Source organism: Phodopus roborovskii, unplaced genomic scaffold (genome assembly GCF_943737965.1).
Source record: "Phodopus roborovskii unplaced genomic scaffold, PHOROB, whole genome shotgun sequence".
NCBI lineage: Eukaryota > Metazoa > Chordata > Mammalia > Rodentia > Cricetidae > Phodopus > Phodopus roborovskii.
In genome coordinates this window covers 16,415,828-16,437,935 of record NW_026125295.1, presented here as the reverse complement: position 1 = coordinate 16,437,935, position 22,108 = coordinate 16,415,828, and the positions used below count along the sequence as shown (strand labels likewise).

Sequence of the window (22,108 nt, the reverse complement as noted above, 5' to 3'; positions counted from 1 at the left end):
TAAAATTGGAGCTGAGCTACCAACATCAATTTATTGTTCCTTTGAGAAGAAATAACCCTTTTAATGAACAGTGAAACCTTACACAGAGAAAGGAGTATCTTTGCTCACGCCTTACAATATGAACCTGTTTTCTCCATTTCTTAGTGTGTCAGAAATAAACCTGAAAATATACAAAGTGCTTCATCGTAATTTACATCTGATTCTCAAATGCATCCATTGAATGATACAGCATGCCTTGACTTTCTGGTGACTGCAATAGAGTTTTCCATTAGCTTGCAGTTATGCACTGCAGAGAGGGTGTGCTAACCCTTGCCAAGCACTGCAGCCCATACAACTAACCATCCAATATAAGGAAAGAGCTAGGTATCCAGCCAGAGGGGTTCACATGAAATGAATCAGCACAGTAAATTACTATGTAGTAATTTAAAATGGGCTGATTGTGCACCATTGTGTGTGCCTGGTGCCCCCAGAGGCCAGAAAAGGGCATCCGACACCCTGAATCTGGCGTTATAGACATTTGTAAGCCAACATGTGCGTGCTGGGGAACAAGCCTGGAAGAGCAGCCAGTGTTCTCAACTGCTAAGCCATCTCTCCTGCCCCTAAAAATTACGCTTTTACACAGTAGTCAGAAACCTGGGGAAAGACTTGAATCTTAGTGCTTAAAAAATGATGTGGAATTAGATCTACAATGCAGCCCCATACTGTTTTAGGATCCTGTACATGGAATGGAATCATTCCTCCACAGCTGTGCAGAGTTCAGTGCACCTCAAGGTATACTCTTCTCAAAACCAGGACAGGCCTGGCATTGTAAATTCTTGAGCCCATCCCACAAGATTGGCTCAATCAGAAACCTTGGAGAAAGAAGGAGCCCAGTGATATATTTTTTATAAGCCTTCTTCACAATTCTGATACCCAATAAGGCATGAAAAACTGCTACCACTAACAAATGCCTCAGACCTCATATGAAATAATCCTTCCCAGGACATCTTGCTTCACATCCAGGTCCTGCAAGCTTAGACAGATCTGAGTTAGGTCACAGTAACCAAAACTTTTTAATTCCCTCAAGTGGTGAATAGCCCAGCTTTTCCCTTCAGGTTATAAAATCAGAGTCTTCAGCTCCCACCAGACTGGATACTCTTGATACTGGATGCACACAAACCACCCGTGAGTACTCAAGAATTCAGAGACCCATGTCAGACCCCAGGCCAGGCAGGATCTACTGCAGGACTCCAGCATCTGTGCTTTTGAAACGTGAGTCTTTTGTTTAGCCAGAGTTAAGAACAAGTTTCTTGAGGATTCAGTAACCACTAGATTATGGTTAATATGTATTAAGTGGGTTTGTATGTGTGTATGTATGTAAATATTTTTGCGAGTCCCCCTCCCCCCCACAAACATAATAGAAAACTGTCAAATCACACAAAGTTCTCAGTGAGGAGTAAGTCTCCTTCATCTCTCATCATTCACCTCTCAGGCAAGATTATGTTTTCTTACTTGTCAGTTCATACAGGAAAAGACAAGGTTGTGTAGACTGTTCTCTTGGTTTTGTAGGCATACCTGCACCTCTCATAAATTGTATGCACATTATTTTCAGTTTGAGACAGGGGAAGCCCTAAAGACGCCTGTGTGTATAACCAGAGCTATTCAGAAGACAGAGACACTGAGAATTTCCACAAAAAAATAGTACCCAGGGAAGAAGTTTCACATTATGATGAAGACACTGTTTACCTGGTATAAGTAAATAACTGTCAATTATCCCATTAACTTTATTCAGAAATATTTTCACATCTGATTGAACATTCAGGCACCCGGAACTTTCACCAGGAAATAAGGAAGAGGGGCCTACTGGATGTAAGCTCTGAAATCAATTAGCATTAAAGTTCCAGACTTCCCTAGTCACAGCTGACAAGACAATGGGTAAAATATTAAAGCTCTTATGTAATGATGACAACTAGAAAGATGACTAAAATTACCTAGAAAGAGCTGGACAGCAGCCGCTCAGCTCCTCTGAGAGAAGTCTACCAACAGACACCAAGGCTGTGTCCTGCACCATTGCTCTTTTATGTATGTTTATTCTGTCTCTGTGGGTGGAATGACCAAATCTTATCTCCTAATGCCTCAGGTTCTGGTGCCGAGTCCAGGGCAAAGTTCACCGTTTAAGCTGTAGTAAATAGTTGCTAGGTGGCAAACTAAAACAGACTTATGACACAAAAGCAACTTTACAGAAGTATGGTGAAACTTTTAAAAATGACCTCTAGCCAGACACCTTCCATGGTGGTAAAGCCTGAGATTTACTACAGCAGTGGACGTAATGATCATGCATCTAACCATGCATGTTAGGTTAAACCTGTGAAATGATTAATCTTCACTGGCAGCCTGACGGGACTAAGAAACACAGACTCATGAGTGGGGAGCACCTATGGATGTGCCTGTGGCCATTCCCAGGGAGGATTAGCAGAGGAGGATCTGCCCTGAATGCTGGCTGACAATACCATCCCATGGTCTAGGGGGCTGGACTGAAAACAAGAAAAGAGGGAGAAAGCCAGCCACGCCCTCTGAATCTTTATCTGTGGAGCTGTGAAGAGTCCCAGCCACAGGTTCCCACTGCCATGAGCTCTATCATCCATTTCTAACCATCATGCCCTGCATTTTCTAGAACCACGCAGTTAATCCTTAAGTTGCTTCTGTGAGGCCTTTTGTTGCACGACAGGAAGATAACTAAAATCTTAACATCTCTTTTCTTTTAAATTCTGTCCATTGTATTAAACCAAAGTACATGTTATTAGCCCACCCAAATCTTTTGTGTTTGCCTTTACATCTTTCCAAAGGTCAATATTTAGAATTCATAAGAAACTTTAAAACTTGATAGCAAAAAATAACGGTGAAACAACATGGTTTAAAATGGAGACCCTGTCTCAAGGAAATCCCATCCCAAGGTGAATAGATGGAACAGGATGTCCTCCTCTGTCATCCTTGCCTATGGACTGCACAGGCATGTGCACTGCACATACACGCATGTGCTTACACACATCCCCCCCATAGACATACACAATGGGAGATAGACATTTCTCAAAGAATGCATGCTAATCAACAACAGGTATGTGATAAGGTACTCAACATCATTAATCACTAGGCAAATGTATCTTAAAGCCACAATAGGATACTACTTCATTATATTTGATGTGGTTATTATAAAAATCCAAGAAGAAAACAAGTGATGGTATGGATGCAGAGAAAAAGAACATACTCTGCGGGGGGGGGGAATGTAAAATTAGTACAGCTTTTATGAAGAATAACATGGCGGTTCCTCAGAAAATTAATAGTAAAACTATTCTACAACACAGCAATCCCACAATAAGCACAAAACCAGAGAAAAACAGGTTGAAAAAGACACCTGCATTCCCATGTTTATTGCAACAGTAATCCTAATAACCAAGAAATGGAATCAACCTGGGCATCCAGAAACTGATGAGTTAGGAAGTAATGCACAGCACGTGGAAACAGTGAAATACTTCTCCATCTTAAAGGGATGAGTTCTGGCATCACAACATCATGGCCAGAACTGGAAGGGAAGTCTAAGTACCACACAGAAAGACAGGTGCCACGGAATTTCACACAAATGTGGAATCCAGATGTTAGCCTCATGGAAGTAGAGAGGAGAGCCCAATAGTGCTTAGCAGAGACGGAAAAGGACTAGAAAAGTCTAGTAGTGATGATGAAAAGAGGGGGAAATAAGTTCTGTTTCATGGAGAGAATCTCAATGTCGTCCCTACAAAGAAATGATAATATTGGGAGAGAGATGTGTTTATACTGGTTTTAACATTATACAATGTATACAGATACTCAAATATCACATGGTATCCCATAGATACACATAATTTTATGTACAAAAAATCCTTGGGGTTTTCTTTTAAAAATGTTTTGGCAACTTAATGGAAATATAAACTGAAATTTGAACTACAATATTCTTTTAGAACATAATTACATCCATTAGACCAAAGTGTCTACAATTATGAAAGAAAAATACTCCACAAAATATATTTCTAAATTTCATGATGCACAATGTCATAGTGGAAGAAACAGCGTTCTCATTCACTACTCAATGACAGTTTAATCTTATTATTACTGCAATAACTAAAAAAAAGAATGCTAGCTATCTGTACCCAAGGAAAACTCTCTCCAAATATGCACTCATCAAGCATAATGCCTACAGCTTTTATTTTTATCCCACAGCTACTAGGGAGAGCAATAAAAATTTAAAGGAATGTGGTATTTACATTTACGTTGTAATTAAAGTTTCTAGTATACATAAAATGTCAATGATGGTATAGTGCCCCCAAGTGGTGAAGTGATGAATTTCAGGGCTCTGTTGGGAGGACCAGAAGCTGTGGTCCATTTTGTCAAGTTCATTGTCTCTACAAGAGTATATTACATGCGCCTGTATTTCTCAGGGGCCAATAATAAATGTCTTACATCCAAGATCATGCCAGGAGGATGTTCAAGTTAATTCTTTTAGTATTTAATATTAGGGAGATCTGCTTTGATCTGCTAAGGAAACAGTAGTCACAACATTATAGAAATCTCAGGAAGCATTCTCCTTTGCCTAGTTAAAGCATCACTTCCTTCTATCTGTGGTCTAGTACATAAAGCAGAGGTCAAATTTTAAGACAATGAGGGGTGCTGATGAGGTAGCCTGCTCATAAACCAAAGGCTTAAGTGTCAGCAGTACCAGGGTGAGGGGATCATTGTAAAAATAATATAAAGCAGACTTGGGAACTCTTTTGGAACAAAATTTCATCTAGAAGTTATTAGAGTTTTAGCATTCACTCTGTGTGGCTAAAATACCACCCTTAGAACTGAAGGAGAAAGTCCTTTTCAGAAAGAACATGGAATACTTTGTATTGTCAACCTGACAGATTTAGAATTTAGCTAGGAGACATCTCTGGCGTGTCTGAGAAGGTTCTTTCAGCGATGTTTAACTGAGGAGGGAAGACTGGCCTCAAATGTGGGCAGCAGCATCTAATGAACTGGGGTTCTGGACCCAATAAGATGATGATGCGGAGAGAGCTGAGTCCCCATCCATGTTGATGAAGCTGTAGGGACAATGTGCTAGCTACTTCTCACTTCCAAAGCCATGACTTACCATGACAGACCACATTGCCTCGATCCTTTCTCAAGTGGCTTTGTAGGTGTATTGTCATGGCATCAAGAAAATGAACAAATATATAGCATAACTCATGCTCTAAGAACCCAGAAAACACCAGCTTTCACCTTTGTTCATGCTGGAACTTACTGAGAACTCTGCATTCCAGATAACAACAACCTGATCAACTGTTACACATGGATACAATTTCAAAATTGACCTTTAAAACAAACCATTGGTAACAGTTTTATAATTCCTACAATAGAAGTTCATTTGTCATGCTGATTTTCAAACCATACTTAAATATCCAAGGAGAAAAGGTTGGAAGGAGTTACAGCAGCCAGAGGGTGCCAAAGAAAGTAGACACTAGGGTAGAAACTTGATCTTCCAGGGGCCTTTGTTTCATATTCCTCCCATGTTTCCTCTGTGTGTGGGGGGGGGCAGGAATGAACCTTAGGTCTCATTGTTCTTCAGTTTATAATCCCCTTGTTTTTGAGACAGGGTCTCTCACTGAAGCAGGAGTTTGGCAGTTTTCCTTGCTGGGCAGCCAGCTAGCCCCGGGGCCCCATCTGTCTCTGACTCCCAGCATTGAGATTATAAGTACACGCCATCACACCTAGCTTGTTTTATGTGGGTTCGAGAGATCACACTCGGGTCCTATCCTTGCATGACAAGCACTCTGCCAACTGACTTCAATTCTAGCTAACTTTTAACTGCAACAAATAGAAAACAGATTAATGTCTAAAATGGACACTTAACTGTAAGAGGGGGTCCAGCTAATGGTATCAGGAGTTTTCCCCTACCATGAGAGTTTATAAGGGCTGAGCAAAATTAGAGGTGACAAGGATACCATTAATGTGAACTGGTTTTGAATGAGAAGATCCATTTGTTTTACATTTCTAGCTTCTGACTATAGTTTCTGAAGAGCTCTTCAAAGAAAACACAGTCTTTCCCTCATTATAGCCCATTTACTTTGCATGAAGCTGCAGGGACTTGCATGTGAATTACTGATTTTTTTTTCATGTTGAGGCATTCCTAAAAATAATCATCATCTTGAAGAATTTGTCTTTTCTCATTGAAAAAGTCCCAGCCAAGGTCAGTGGGAACATTTTTGCCATGAGACTGTGGTATGCATTAAAAAGTTATTTTTACATATTTACCCTATTCACCATCTCTGGGTCACTTGAATACTTTATTGGGATCTGAAATGTATATTGTTTTTTATAATCCTATCCGGGGCTGGGAGTGTAGCTCAGTTTTAAAGCAAATCTTTGTGACTTCAAGGCAAATGGGGTTGGGGTATACAAAGAGAAACCAGTGAAGGGCCTTTTCTGTGTTTAGAAGTTTCCTGCAAATATGACACCATGTTCTAAAATCAGCCTAGCCTGAGCTACACACAGACTTGAACACTGTATTACTTACAGCTCCTCTCCCTGTTTGGCTTTCTTGTCTGACACCAGATAGACAGTTCCAAAACTTCCACTGCCAAGTTTCTGCTGCAGAACATATCTTCTTGCAATCAAGGTAGTTGGATACTTTGAAATGGCTGTGGTTCCACTCACACACTTAGTAGTCTCTTGGAATTTCAGCATTGCTCAACGCAAGTTAAAACTGGTGGGTTCATTCACAGAAACAGTCAGGCCTCCCAGCTGATGGTCAGAGATTCAAGTGGCAAGTGTTGATTGATGCCGGAAATATGTGAAATCCATGGATCATGTCGAAAAACAGCTATAGGACTCCTACAAAAAAGTATAAGCTTTTGATAATGATACCTGCCTCATATCTATGTCATCACACCAGCTAGTGAGCATGTGCGCGCGCGCGCGCACACACACACATATATACACACACACACACACACGCTCATGTGTTGGTGGGTTGCAGACTCTAAAAGGTACTTTCTCATAGAAAGACAGCCTCCCTGGATTTACAACCAAATTTTTAGTGACTTCTGAAATGTGTATCTGTTTTATAATTTTCTGTTAAATATTTATACTCCCCATCAACTTAAAAAATAATCCAAACCATAGGACCAAGTCTTCCTCAATGGACATATTGTATCCACTTTCTTGTGACTCTCTCTTCTGTCTGTGTCTACTTTGGCTTACAAACAAAGCAAATTGGAGTCAAACCGTGAATTAGCATATTCTGCTTTCGTTTGTATTTTTTCCATGTAGACTTCAAATCACAGTTTGTTAGTTTACTAGACTAGATATATGGAGGAATATTAATTCAGAGTGAGGTTTTTCTTTTTTTTCTCCCTTTCATCCTAAGAACAATCTGATTCTGTTTCTATTATACTAGGTGCAGAGTAATCTCTTTGGATTAGAAGTAACAAAATGCAACTCAGACCTAAAACTGCATTCTAAAGGTAGCTAGGTGTATATAAGTGTATTATAGGCAAAGCCATAATTCCTCAAGGAACTATGAACTATATGACAGTTATGAATGGCAAAACTGCTTCATGAGAAGGCATTCCAGAGAACACACTTTTATTCCATCCAAGTGTTAAACGTTTAATTGAAATTTTTGCTTCTTTTAAGTCTATATGAAAATATGATTTTACACTGAATACTATGTATTTCATATTCACAATTTCAAAGCAACAAGAGCAAACACAAAACTTGCCAGGGCAATAAAACATGAAAATTTGCAAAACAGAAATATAAGACCCAGTTGAAATATTGTCTTCTTTAAATAATGTACTAATCTGTTGTTTCATCCAGTCCCATTGAGAGGATATATTGATGAGGGAACAATGTCCATTTGTCAAAGAAATGTTAGGAAAATCTACAGCACCTAAAAGAGTAGGCCTCTAAAAGATTTGCTTTTGGACTGGCATGAAATTGGTGATTTCTAGATAAAGTAAGTTGTTTGGGAAAATGTATGGCCTAACCACGGCCCTTTAGATCACTAATAGTTCTCCTTTATGTGGAGAGGGTTAGGGACAGAACTCAAGATGGAGGGCCAAAAGGTTCTATTTGGAATAGAGAGATAAACCCGGCAGTGTGTAGGCATCACCTCCAGGCTAATCCCAGCTCAGCTCCATCACTCTTGTCCCTGTCCATAACCACGGAATATACATTTACTGCAGCCTGGGACTGAAACTTGGGGCGGGGATGAACTTGGGTGCTGGGAACACATGTTATCGCTGTATCCCTGATGCCTGGCTAACAGCTGACATACAGGATCAGTAAACGTCTGGAGAGCAAGGAAGGGTCCAGAAAATCGACTATGGTCCAAAGACAAAAAAAAAAAAAAAAAAAAAAAAAAAAAAGGAAATAAAGCCGGATGGGAACTTGGATAAAGCGGACAGATGCTCACTTTGTGCTAACCATCCCTAGTGAAAACGACCCATCCCGCTGACGCAGGCCAAGGCAAAACCAAGTGTTTGTCGCGGGTGGGATATGCTCTCATAACAAGCACTAGGAAGCCGTCCTGACTTCTTCGGGTTCTGCTAAATCTGAGAGGTAAACTCTAACCCTGAGGTAAAAGGAACAACTCCCTTAATTTTCGCGAAGCAGGTGAATGTACGTCGTGGGGCTGGGCGCTTATGCTCCCGAGGGGGAATGGGGCCCGGGGGATGCGGGGCCCGGCTGCCCGAGCCCCACTTTAGTTACCTTTCCAGGTCCCTGACCAACGACGCCCACCCAGGCCTCAGCTTAAAGCTCCTTGCCTCAGGCGTGGTTGTTTGACACGGTTGCCACGGAGACGGCGCGGGGGCTGCTGGGAGGCCGAGGTTCGGCCACAGCGGAAGCGCCGGAGACCCAATGAGGCGGAGCGAAGGGTGGGGGTGGCGAGGCGGGCCGAGCTTCCCGGAGGAAGTGGTCGCAGTCGTGGGACAAACATCTCAACCTTCAGCGCCAGGTCACCGCCACCGGTCCGATAACACTTTCCCCTACCGGCAGCGCCCTTTGCTTCCCGAAGCCAGGCTTCCCAGTGACGTCGTCCCCAGGCACTTCCGGTTTCCGCTCGCGCTCTTCAACTCACCAGTGCGCCTGTCAGTCCCCCCTGGCTCCCACGAGCTGCTGCTGATGAAGGGAGTAGGCCGCCTGGAGGAAGCAGCAGGTGGGTTGAGAGGGACGGGGTGGCTTGGGGTAGGAAGGTCTGTATTTGAGGAATTAGGTTTGCGCACCATTGTCCTCCCTGGCTTGCATTTGTCGAGCTACTCCATGCAAGGTCATGGCATTAGCTACCATGAATTGTGAAATTGTAGAAACCACAAAGACAGACCGGGAAAGGAATGACTGTTCAGAATTAAAAGTGCTGAGGTGTTGGCCGAGGTGGATCTAAAGTGAGGTGAAATGTAAGCAGATGCTCAAAACGAAAAATTCAGAGTGATGAGATTTTACGTAGTATCTCTAAAAATCAAAATGCCAAACTTCGATGGGTGGTTGGTGGCTCACGCCTTTAATCCCAGCACTCAAGAGGAAGAGGCAGGCAGATCTCTGTGAGTTCGAGGCCAGCCTGGTGTACAAAGTGAGTTCCAGAACAGCCAAGGCAGTTAAACGGAGAAACCCCATCAAGAAACTAAATAATTAAATAAATAAATAAATAAGAGCAAAATTTCAACATTGGCAAAAAAAAAAAAAAAAAACATGATTTTTAAGCTATATTTGAAGTCTGAGGCCAGAGGGAAAACCAGTAATCAACCAGTCCTATTACTTGTTAGCCAGAAAAGCATGTAAATAATTGGGGTTGGAATTGGATAGTTGGGGTCTTAGATCCATAGTTTTTGCTTACCCCCAGCTACTATCCAGTATCCCCCCAATAAACTTTACACCCCCCCCTACTCAAGACCTGTAACAAGGGTCTTATCCATAATAAAGAAAAAGTGGATTCTTATTGCCCTACACTGAGATTTATAACATTGATAAGTGTGTCATTTTTATAGCTTAGGACTTTTTGCTTTGACCCTCACCAAACAGATAGTGGAAACATCAGTAGCAAAACCCGTAGACTTTTCTATGTTGGTGTGACCATAGTGTTCATGTGAGGCCAACCAAAGATCAAACCCCATGAAACGACTGAGTTTGTGTCTTGTACCACACAAGGAAAAATTTTCAGCTAGAGACACCCAAGATTGTCTATTTAAAGAGCAGGAGCATGTTTCATTTTCTATTGAAGCAGTGATCTGGTACTAGTCAGGATTCTCTAGAGAAACAGAACTTATAGGATCTATCTACACATACAGACAGAGAAAGACAGGATTAGAGTGGCTAAAAGTCAGTGGTCCGACAGTTCTAACAATGGCTGTCTCCCAACAAAAAGTCCAAGAACCCAGCTGATATAATTTTGTTGGCCCGTTACTAGTTTCTTATCGGCTAGCTCTGTCTTAAATATTAACCCATTTCTATGTATTTCCACGTGGTCTTACCGAGAGCGGAGGAATGGCCGTCCTGTTCTCTCCAGACTCTCCATCTTGACCCTCCTTACTACTTCCTCCAATCCTCCTTGTCTCCTAGTCCCGCCTATCTTGCTTTCCTATTGGCCAACAGTGCTTTATTCATTAAACCAGTATGATAAACATATACAGAATGATATCTCCATCACCCAGCTGCTCAGTCCATGAGACTGGATATGCCAGCTGGCCTTCGGTACCCACCAGAACCCTGAAGGAGTAAGCTCTAATGCCAGGGAGAGTGAAAGCAAGTGGGCAATAAGCAAGAACTTTCTTTGTCCATGTCATTTATATAGGCTTCCACCAGAAGGTGTGGCCTAGATTTAAGATGGGTCTTCCCACCTCCAATGATCCAATTAAGAAAAACCCCTCACCAGTATACCCATCTAAGAAAAACCCCTCACCAGTATACCCATCTAAGAAAAACCCCTCACCAGTATACCCATCAGCTTGAGTCTTGGTTGATTCCAGATATAATCAAATTAGCAACCAAGAATAACCGTCAGAAGCACCATCCATTCAAATTGCTCTTTTTTATTGTTTCAACAGGCAGTTCTGTCAGTCATCATGGGCATCCGAGGACTTATGAGTTTCGTGGAAGATTATAGTAATGAATTCTTCACTGATTTGAAATTGCGGGACACAAAAATTATCATTGATGGCTATTCTCTTTTTCACCGACTTTGCTTCAATTCAAACTTGGAACTCCGGTATGGAGGGGACTATGATTCATTTGCAAATGTTGTACAGAAATTCTTTGAATCACTGTTTGCTTGTCATATTTGTCCATATGTTGTATTAGATGGAGGATGTGACATTTCTGATAAAAAGCTTACAACTTTGAAGGATCGAGCTAGAGAGAAGATCCATGCGGCCCATTCCCTTTCTGTTGGTGGGGGTGGGAATGTGTGTCCCTTACTCATCCGAGAAGTGTTCATACAGGTTTTGATCAGGCTTAAGGTATGTTTTGTCCAGAGCTTTTCAGAAGCAGATCGAGACATTATGACACTTGCCAATCATTGGAATTGCCCTGTGCTATCATCAGATAGTGACTTTTGCATTTTTGACCTGAAAGGTGGGTTCTGCCCACTGAATAGCTTTCAGTGGGGAAATCTGAACACTGTTAAAAATACACAAGATTACTATATTCCTGCCAAATGCTTTTCCCTTGATGCATTCTGCCATTACTTCAGCAACATGAACAAAGCTCTGTTACCTCTCTTTGCGGTACTGTGTGGAAATGACCATGTTAATCTGCCCACCATAGAAACATTCCTAAGTAAAGCACGCCTTTCTCTTAGTTCTAAGGGGAGGAGATATCACCGAGTTCTGGGACTTTTGAACTGGTTGTCTCATTTTAATGACCCCGCAGAAGCACTAGATAACGTTCTGAAGTATCTCCCCAAAAAGGGCCGAGAAGATGTGAAGGAACTTCTCTACTGTTCCATGGAGGAGTACCAGCCGTCCCAGGTGAAGCTGCAGGACTTCTTTCAGTACGGTACCTATGTCTGTCCAGACGCTTTGAATCTGGGCTTACCAGAGTGGGTACTAGTAGCTCTAGCCAAAGGCCAGCTACCACCTTTCATCAGTGATGCTTTGGTGCTCCAAAGGACCTTTCTTCACACACAAGTAGAAAATATGCAGCGACCAAATGCCCACAGAATAGCTCAGCCCATCCGGCAAATTATCTATGGGCTTCTTTTGAATGCCTCATATCCACAAAATATATCCCAGAATACAGTGCCTTCTCAGTCTCTGATTTTCAAAGAAGTGGAAAGGATTAGTACAAATATCAAAACATCAGTTGTTTATGCAAAACAACTGCTCAAGGATCATTCTGACTCGAGGAAATTGACTGAGGTAAGTTTGTAAGACTAATAAAATTCTTAGAAATCTCTTTACAGATTTTAAGTTGCTTTCATATGTAGTCTCTCTTAATATAATGTATTGGTTCCCATCATGCTTTTATATTGTGTGTGAAAATTTCAACTCTAGTGAACTAGGTAATCTCTTAGCTAGTGTCAGTACTAAGATTCAAACTTAGCACTTATAGACTAAGTTTGCTACTCTTGTTGTTCTTCAGTAACCTGCTTCTATTGCAGTTAATGTACTGTATTGATCCCAACTAGAATAGGGTTATATAACTTTAAAAGGAGGAAAAGGAAAAATTCTGAAGTGCCCTTATGTACTTGATAAGGGCATAAGAGCATCCTAGGTTATCTCAGAGTTAAGGTTGACACTTATGTTTCTGTCTAAAGGTTTTGTCTTATATACATACATATACATTTATATGGGGGGGGGCTAAAAGGCTGTGACATCATGGCGACTTGCTTAAACCCATCATTAAAAGCATGTAGCCAACCTTGGTATTGTTTAAGTCAAAGTAACACTCATATCAGTCATCATTTCAAGGATGAAAATGTTCTCATGGATCCCAGTGTTGCCTTTGCTTTTCATAATATGTAAATATATTAAGAATAACAAATATGAAACTGCATATTTTGATAACACTATTAAACATACAAACTAAATGTAAATGAACTTATAATGGCAGTTGCAATGCCCACTGGGTTTTTTAGCTCCAACTAAATATTCACTCTCAGACTCGTAGGGTTATTGGCACAAGCCTATTCAAGTGTAAAGGATAGCCTCCAGTTTCCCTGTGATGGTGATCAGACCTTACTGGCCTCTAGTTTTATCCCCAAGGGGACATGTGATAGTGATTGTCACTTTCTAGGGTGTGGAAACGGTGAAGTTGCCACTGAGATCTAGTGGGATAAGGCAAGGATGTTAAGCTTCTTAGAATAAATAGATTGGCACCCCCACAATAATTATGCGACCCAAAATGCCCATTGTGTGTTTTTAGCCTCTCCACTAGTAACAGCATAAGCACAAGGAAAGGAGATTCGTAAGTGGGTGTCAAAAGCATCCTTGGCCCTGGGAATGAACTACTAATAAGGAACAGTGCTTGTCTGGAAATGATGAAAATGCTCTGGAGTTAATAATGGCTGTACAAGCCTTATATGTACTAAAAACTATTGGATTGTGTATTTTAAAGGAGTGAATTTTCTAACAATGTTATTTATATGTCAAAGAAAGCAAAGGAGTTCCCCTTAAAAGCCTTCTTCCTCACAGGATCTAATCTGTACATATACTTTACAAATGAATCTTTTCCACCAGACATCTTTCATTCAGTGTTATCTGTGAGACTCACTTCTAATTCATTCGTTTCTGTGAAACTCACTGCATTGTGAGAATGAGTAGACCAAGAATGACTTTTCTTCTGGGTAGTTTCCAGTTGTGCTGTTTCAGATAGTGTCAATAGTACTGTGCTGCACATCACCTGGAACCTGAGGACATACTTCTGTGGCATATACATGGGATTGCTGGGTTGGGTGGGAAAGACACTGTGCTCAGCTCTCTAGAAGTCTTGTCCAAAGGTCTTGACAGTTGGGCCACTGACACTGCCACCAGCAGCACAGGAGACTGCTCCTTCTGTGTTCTTGCCAACACTAGGTGTTTATCAGGAAATGTTCTGGCTGTTCTGGTGTGGGTTATATCATCTTAGTCATTTGGATGGGCAATTTGTATTTCTCTGATGACTTGCTTGTGATCTTTAGCCATTAAGATATTCTGTGTGAAGTCTTTTGACAATTTTTCTGGGCTTTTGGCCTACTGATCATTTGTCAATTAACTCTGTGGCCAGGACCAACCATTCTGACTTTCACTGTAATATATTTTATTAAACAGTTTTAGTGTAGTCATTTAAATTTTTATTACTTATGGTTACTCTTTTGTGATCTTCTTAGGAAATAACTATCTACTCCCAGGCTCATGAAAACAGTTACTTCTTCCTTTCACAATCTGTCCAGAAGGGGCAGGGTGTGAAATAGGGATCAGGACATTTTTCTGGTTATGAAATCTAATCCAATTAATGAAATATAGCATGCTGACTGTATTTCTTGATGAGTGGTAACTAAAGCCTTCTTAGTATTTAAGTAAGAGGAAATTTTCATACACTTTGAACCATGGTATACCATTTGGCTTGCCTTTGGCATGAGTTAATTAGTTCTGTGTTCAGAACTAATTAGCCCATTCTAAGTGATGCCAGGTGCAAATGTATTTCCAGACACAAATGCAGGTTCAAGTATAGAACCTTGTGATCTTCCCTGCTTTTAATATGATGTAATACTTTAGCTCTGCAACAGCTCATAATAGTCTTGCATATTGGCTCATTTAATTCCCACCAAATCCAAATGGGATGTTGTGGGATATTTGGATAGAAAAGACACACAGGAAAGATAACAGTTTGAGGACTGTGTTGCAGCAAAAAAAAAAAAAAAAAAAAAAAAAAAAAAAAAAAATGAAGTCAGCTAGTTGCAACCTTCAGCCTCTCTGAGCTAGCAGGTTTTCACCCCAGCCTTTGACTTGAGTCTTATTGATAAATAGAATGATAGAGACTCAATTTAAGCCTCCATATCCATGGCTGCAGGACCAGACCTTGGCCGGTGGGGCGCTGACTGAAGGGCTGTGTGGCAGATGATAATTAAAATATCAGTAGATTCATGTGCCAAAAAAAAAAAAAATCAATGGTATAATGGGATAGTTCCAAACAGGCTTGGGAGAAAAACAGATGGGACTACAAGCAGAGTAATTCCTTCTCTAGAAGGTGTTGAGGACTCAGCCATTCAAAAAACACTCTATGCAACTCCAGCACGTAAGGCTCATTTTACAGATGACTAGAAAAACCTCAGAAACTTGCCCAAAGCCAGCCATTGAGGCTATAATCTCTGATGCCAAACCCTAGACCACTTTGTTCATAAAGTTGTAACTTGAAGTTTAGATTTGTTTTCACATAAGGTATGAGTCCTACTTACAATGGGAGTTGCTGCTATACTACTGAAACTAACAATATTAAATTACTGAAATTTATTTAGAGTCATTGGACTATCTAAAGGCCTCAGACATTAATGATGTAACTATTTTGACAATTATGTGTTTTTGTTTGAATTAACATTTTATCTCATCTATCAGGCACACTATACTAAAATCCCATTAAGTGCTAAGAATGTACCCCACTGTCTCATCCTCTGGAAGGGAGGGTATTTCTCTAATTAGGAGTACAACTCCTTTTGTAAATGTTTATCAAAGTGTGGCCTGTAAGGTTCTTTAAACTTCCCAACATCTTGATTTATTTGAGGAAAATCAGCAAACATCTCAAAGCTCCCATAGCTGTTGACTTCTCAGCTTGTGTTTGAAATACCTTCTAGTGTAAAGTGTAAGGGAAAAGTGAGTGCATTTGTGTATATCAAGGTACAGTATGGGAAGTTATTAAGATTGTCCTGCCTGACTTCACTATACCCTTAACTAGACATAATGCCAGAGGTATTTGTAATTTATTTTGTGGAGGTTATCAGTTAGGGCATCAGAGAAAGTGGTACCAAATCCACACTAGCAAGTAAGGGCAGAGTTGATGCAGATCTTTGTTTCCAATAGTAAAGGATGTAGGCTCCAGTTAAAATATAAGTTCTTAGACTCCCCTCAGATTACTGAATCAAAATTAAGGGGTAGGGCCTCAGGACTGAATTTCTAACTAGATTCTTGAGTGTGTACTGAATATGCTCACAGCTCTACAGAGAGGGGGGCAGAAACACAAGAAAAGCTATTTAGAAGGCACAGAAGGTACAGTCCTTCAAATAACCAAACATAATTTATTAACTTCCACAGCTGAATTAAATCTCTTCATGCTACCAAAAAACAAACAAAAAAGTCCCTAATTTCCAGAATATTTAATGTTTTCAGCTCCCCCTGGCTAGGCGGCAGATACTTCTGTTAGAAGCCCTGAAGGTCAATCACGTTGTCCTGGAGTCCATCCCTGCTTTGCTGAAGTTGCCCATTGCTGTCACTTGTTACTGGTTGCAGTCCACAGAGGCCAAGGCAAAGCTCCATCATCTGCAGGCTTTACTGCTGGGGATGCTGATGGAGCCCTTGCATGCCATCATCAACTGCTCTGGTAGGTTCTAGAAATCCAGGAATGTTTTGTCAAGCAGTGTATAAACTATATGTCCTCAAGAATTCACACAAACAAAAAAACAGGTGACCCTTATTACAACAGAACTTAGAAGGTGCCAAATTGCCCTTCACTGGTAAATATTCCTAATCGTTCCATGTGCTGAACTTAGAGCCAGGAGCTTGGCCCCAGGTGTAGAGCTGGGATGTGCTAGGACTGCCTACCTTTGTCTGCTCTGAGATACTTGAGGCTGTAAGTGAAGTGTGACAGTGCTTTACCAGTTGTACTTTATATTTCATTCCTGCCACATCACCATAAATACAGCAGCAGCACAAGAAAATCAAACTTCTCAGTACTTCCAACCACAGTATTCTTGCTCTTATTGTTTTCTATCTATCTTTCTTTAAGGCTATTAAGTTTCAATTAATATATAAGTAATAATGGAAAGAAAAAAATAAAAACTTGTTTCCACTATAGAAATAACAGTTTTGTCTGCGTTTAAATATTGGGTGAAATAAATGAAGCATTGGAACATTTTAGTTCTTTGATGCAACTTTCTTCTTAAAAGATTATGAATGGCATGTGTGTACAGACAAAATAGTCCCATCATGGTAAGAGTTCTGTAGATAGCCCTACCTTGGTGTATTCTATGAGTTTAAGAATGAAACAGCACGGACTCAAAACATCCCAAATATTCAGGCTCAGATCTAATAGTAGCCATTACAGAGACCGTTGGTATAAGATAATCAAAACATGTCCGGCCCATTCATGGTTTTAAGAACACTGTTTGAGCCAGGTGTTGATAGCACACACCTTTAATCCCAGCACTCAGGAGGCAGAGGCAGGTGAATCTCTGTGAGTTTGAGGCCAGCCTAGTCTAAAGAGCTAGTTCCAGGACAGGCTCCAAAGCAATACAAAGAAACCCTGTCTCAAAACACAAAACAAACAAACAAAAAGAACACTGTTTGAAACTATGTTCTGTTTAAATAAATACAGAAATTCCCAAAGCATGAGCCAATTAAGATTTTGCATGAGTCCTACAGAAGGGGCATGTCTGTTTGTTTTCTTTTAGGAAATATGGACCCCGCACCCAGGCAGGCTCAGTGCCTTGCTTCCTGCTATTTGTGAAAGGTGGGCCTCCTTTTTATTACTTTCGAGTTGGTCCCAAAGTTATTTTGTGCACCTCTGCTCAAACAAACCCGCAGAAGTTGCATCTCCTAAGGTTGGTGGTTCTTGCCCCTTCTGTTAAGAAGCAATGGATTATTCATACTTTAGTTTTCCTCCTGTAAAACAGGCCAACTGTGCTTTCAACCAGATGAGCTATCTTTGAACAAATGTGTACCCCATGGAGGCATCTGTGAAAGGAATGAGCAGATAAAAACAGTGAATGATGTTTAATGCCCTATTTTCATAGACACAGATCTTAAGAGAATTACATGCAGACTTGTTTAAGGTCAGGTAGCATATATGAGAGAGATCTTATTTCAAGGAAAAATCAATTTGGGGTTGAATACAGTCATCATGAAAAGGAGGAACCTTCAGTGTAAATATTTTCACTGGCATCTATGAAACGAGAAAAGCTACTAATTTTCAAACCAGTTGTCTTTGAGTGCTTTGATATTGGATTGTAGTGAAAGTACAAACTGATGCAATGACTTTTGGATGCTACTTTTGGGTGGTTTCTTTATCTAGGTGAGGAAGATCCACAGGAAGGTGGTGCCAAGACGCTGTGTGAAGAGTTACAGCGGGTGAAGGCGCCCACGCGGCCAAGTGCAAGACTGGATTTAGACACAGCTCATGTCTTCTGTCAGTGGCAATGCTGTCTCCAGATGGGGTTCTATCTCAACCAACTGCTGTCCACCCCTCTCCCAGAGCCAGACCTAACTCAGTAAGCATCACGGGAAACGTTAGTTCAAAGGGTACACACAGATTCATATCTCTATATCTAAAACAAGTTGCTTTGACAACAGTCAGTGTTACTGTACTCAATCTCAGAACACAGTTGTAAGTGAAGCTCTGGAAACGGAAAATATTTCCAGTTTCAGTTGTCTTTAGTTTTTCAGAAGTCAGGATATAACTTTTACCTGTCAATACTTTTGGGTGTTTGAATCAATACTTTATGGAGACTTTTTGCTGCCACTCTACCCTTAGGCACATCTTGTTACTGGTGTATTACACACACACACACACACACACACACACACACACACACACACTGTGTGTGTGTGCAGTGTGTACATTCGATATAGTATTATTCATATATATATATCCATATATATATATAAATAATATATATATTCAAATAGTAATTGTATGCCTACTCTGTGCTATGGTGTAGTAAACAAAAAGAAAATTTGTTCTCTTGGAGCTTTCTCTAGGGTTCTGTCTTATCAGACAGTACAGGAAGAAGGGAGCTGAACCTGTGTGCCAGAGTTTAACACTAAGCTGGATGGTACAGATGTGGGCCCAGGGAAAAGTGATAGCAACAATGGATTAGACCACTGACCTGTAAGCCCAGCTTTACTTTTGTCAATATATCTCTAGATCTCATATCTGAGCTAACACAAAACCCTCCATACAAGTCTGATGAACTGGCCTTTTATCTTTGGGCTTCCCCGCCCCCCTTCTTTTCCTTTGATAATTTTGGTCATTCTTAACTGGATTCTCTATGGGTACCACATGCCACAGTTCTCTTCACAACAAAACAGGGTAACAACATCACTCATTTTTATCCCTTAATATGTTTTCTCCAGGATTATTGTTGCATTTATTAAATGAGGGCCCTACACTGATTGCCAGAGTACACCAGGTTGATCAGCTCTGACCATAAGTCATTAAACTTAGGGGTTCTAGTTAATCCCATTTTGTATTTGTGTAGTGTTTTTTTCTTTTTTCCAAATGACCATACAAATAATGCCATTACAATTTTCTGATATTGTAATAGCCCGCCTATTTGGTTTAACAAAGCCATTTTATTAAATTCCTTTTCTCTGGAGTGTTAGAGGCCTATTAACTCCAAGTTAGCATGATCACAAGGTTTTATGTCACCAGCCAAAGTACTCATTTGAACTACTCAGTTCCAGTAAGTAATTTTACTGATGATGTAGGAGCAGTAAGCTGAGTGTTTAGATACTTCTGTTGAAAATGTCCATCTCAGTTGTCCCACTGTACTGAACTGATACTTTCAAACCATGCTGTTTTCCCACTCAACAGGCTGTACAGTGGAACCCTAGTGCATAGACTCTGCCAGCAACTGCTAGCATCCACCTCTGCAGAAAGCCTACTGAACATGTGTCCCAAGGCAAAGCAACTTTATGAAAACCTGTTCAATGCCACAAGGCAATATGCCCCAGCTGAATTATTTTTACCAAAGCCTCAATCAAACTCAAAAAAAAGGAGGCAGAAGAAAAAGGCTGCCAGCCAATCAAAGAACAAAGTGGAAACCACTTCAGACACCAGGCACTGGTATGATAGAAGCAATCGGTTTGGGGTGTTAATGGTTGAAAGCTTGGAGGAGCACACAGAGACCCCAGAAACTTGAATAAAGTCTTATCACATGAGATTTGTGGTTCTAATTTAAATTGTTTTTTTCTTTAGGACTAGCTTATTATGAGATAAACCTTACAACAGATCATCTGAATTTCAAGATATTTTGTACTCTACTTTTAGTACAGCCTGATTTAAGAAATGTCTTTATTACTTGTTTACTTGTATGTGGCTTAGGGACACAAGAGCCATGGTACTTGTGTGGAAATCAGAGAACAACTCATGAGAGTCGGTCCTGATTCTACCATGTAGACTCCAAGGATCAAACTCAGGCAGGCTTAGAAGCAAATACTTTACCTCTTGAGCCATCTTTCTGGCCAAGAAACATCTACATTTTTTAAGTGTGTTTTCACTCCTCATGGTTCTTTTCAGCAAACACTAATACTTTATAGCCTTTAAGTTGCAACAGCTCAGCCAACTATAGTCTATAGAATAGAAATCGTACATAGTTTAACACTAATTACTACCACTGGTAGTAATCATTTCATTAAAAGGGTTTTTTTTTTTTTTTTTTTTTTTTTTGTATTTGCATTTTAAAAGTCTGGCTCATAAAAAAGACAGAAGGTCTAAGAGAAAGAAAATGAAGTAAATTAGACTACATATGATTGATAAATGCATAGATACACTCCAGGTTTTACAGCATAAGTTGCAACTGTAACAGCCCACAAACATAAACAGTATTTTGAGTTGCTACATCAAGAGCAGAAAAGAAATGAAAATCTCAGATCAACACTAGACTCCAAGTCTTCCACCTGCTAGGTTTTGACAAGGACTCCAAAATTTTTTTGTTTTGTTTTGCTTTTTGCTGTGCTGGAGATGCAACCCAGACACTGTACATGCTAAGCTAGAATTCTACTACTGAGCTAAACCCTCAATCCCAAGGCAGCATTTTATAAATCAAAGAATTAGTATGGAAAATAGCAGACAGAACATCTACTTAGTGGTTGTAAAAATGTTATTTAAGATATTATTTTAAAGGGCATTGTGTTCCTTAGTGGGGTTGCTTTTGTATCTCCAAACTGTTTTTAACTAAAAGGATCAAGAACATAACAGACTTGTGCATCCATGTTTGAGAAGAAACATTCTTTACCCACAAACAGTAGGTCTAATGGGGACTATGCTATATTAAAGTGTTACCTTCCTTGGTTCTTGGACATAATGTACTAATTATGCCAGTGTAAGTGTCCCCCTCCCTGGCTAATCAACGCCATTTTTCAAAACTGCCAACCATGCATGGTATTGCACTCTCATTTTAGCAAATAACTGGCTTAACAAGCTCTAAAGTGGAATGTATAAGCTACAGAATTTAATTGAAATTTGTGTAAATAATATCAGCTGGCTTTTCCTTTCATTAAGATGGTTGTTACCCATAGTCTCAGCACTCAAAAGGAAAGTTAAGGCAGGAAGGGTGTGAGCCAGCTTGAATTATACAGTGACGTTGGCTGGCCTGCGCTGCATAGTAATATTTTCTCAAATAAAGGGATTGATTGGCTGGCCTGTGCTGCATAGTAATATTTTCTCAAATAGAGGAATAGATGATGGATGAATGGATGGATGGGATGGATGGTTCGATGGTTCCTCTTAAACATCTACATAGCAATATTTTCATAAACGAATAAATGGTTCCTCCAAAACACCAGTCATTTGGCTTTCCTTGTCTAACCATTAACATAGGTGGCCTGGGATACAGAGTAATATTTCCTCAGACAGACAGAGATTGGGTGATTGGGTGGATGGGTGGACGGACGAACAGATGGACGGATGGAGGGGTCCTCCTAAACAAGTCATTTAGCCTTCCTTTTCTAACAATTGATGCCAGATGGGAAATTCCCTTGAGATCCACCCTTGCAGTAAAGGAAATGGCATCCAGTAGTCTCTTATTTCTATGCCTGTGTATAACTGTGTATTAGAAGAAAGGCCACAGGCATGCCACAGAATATCTAGTGGGCTTCACCAGACAGTAAGATATAAAACCTGACTCCCAAGAGTCATACTTGTTTAAGCTGCTTGG

General features: G+C 40.4%; 2 protein-coding genes and 1 long non-coding RNA gene across 6 annotated transcripts in view; 1 reads left to right on the top strand and 2 right to left on the bottom strand.

Moving 5' to 3' along the window:
* Nek11 (NIMA related kinase 11) overlaps positions 1-6,825 on the bottom strand; it is a 212,526-nt gene extending 205,701 nt beyond the window's left edge. Inside the window, exon 1 of one of the 4 annotated variants that reach the window (XM_051205802.1) lies at positions 6,563-6,825. In XM_051205802.1, coding sequence (XP_051061759.1) covers positions 6,563-6,732 — 170 coding nt within the window. In that variant the 5' untranslated portion in view covers positions 6,733-6,825. The remainder of the gene's footprint in view (positions 1-6,562) is intronic. The other 3 variants (XM_051205792.1, XM_051205809.1, XM_051205818.1) reach the window with 3 other exon arrangements.
* Positions 6,826-8,976: 2,151 nt separating this feature from the next.
* Aste1 (asteroid homolog 1) lies at positions 8,977-20,111 on the top strand. Its single transcript, XM_051205776.1, has 5 exons — positions 8,977-9,208; positions 11,091-12,401; positions 16,344-16,554; positions 18,244-18,439; positions 19,765-20,111. The coding sequence occupies exons 2-5, from the start codon at positions 11,109-11,111 to the stop codon at positions 20,090-20,092; spliced, it is 2,028 nt and encodes a 675-aa protein (XP_051061733.1). The 5' UTR covers positions 8,977-9,208; positions 11,091-11,108; the 3' UTR covers positions 20,093-20,111.
* On the bottom strand, positions 16,316-18,052 carry LOC127237472 (uncharacterized). Its single transcript, XR_007835853.1, has 2 exons — positions 17,751-18,052; positions 16,316-16,561 (listed from the first exon to the last, which is right to left on the bottom strand). It is a non-coding gene; the product is annotated as an uncharacterized LOC127237472 (long non-coding RNA).
* Positions 20,112-22,108: the final 1,997 nt, after the last annotated feature.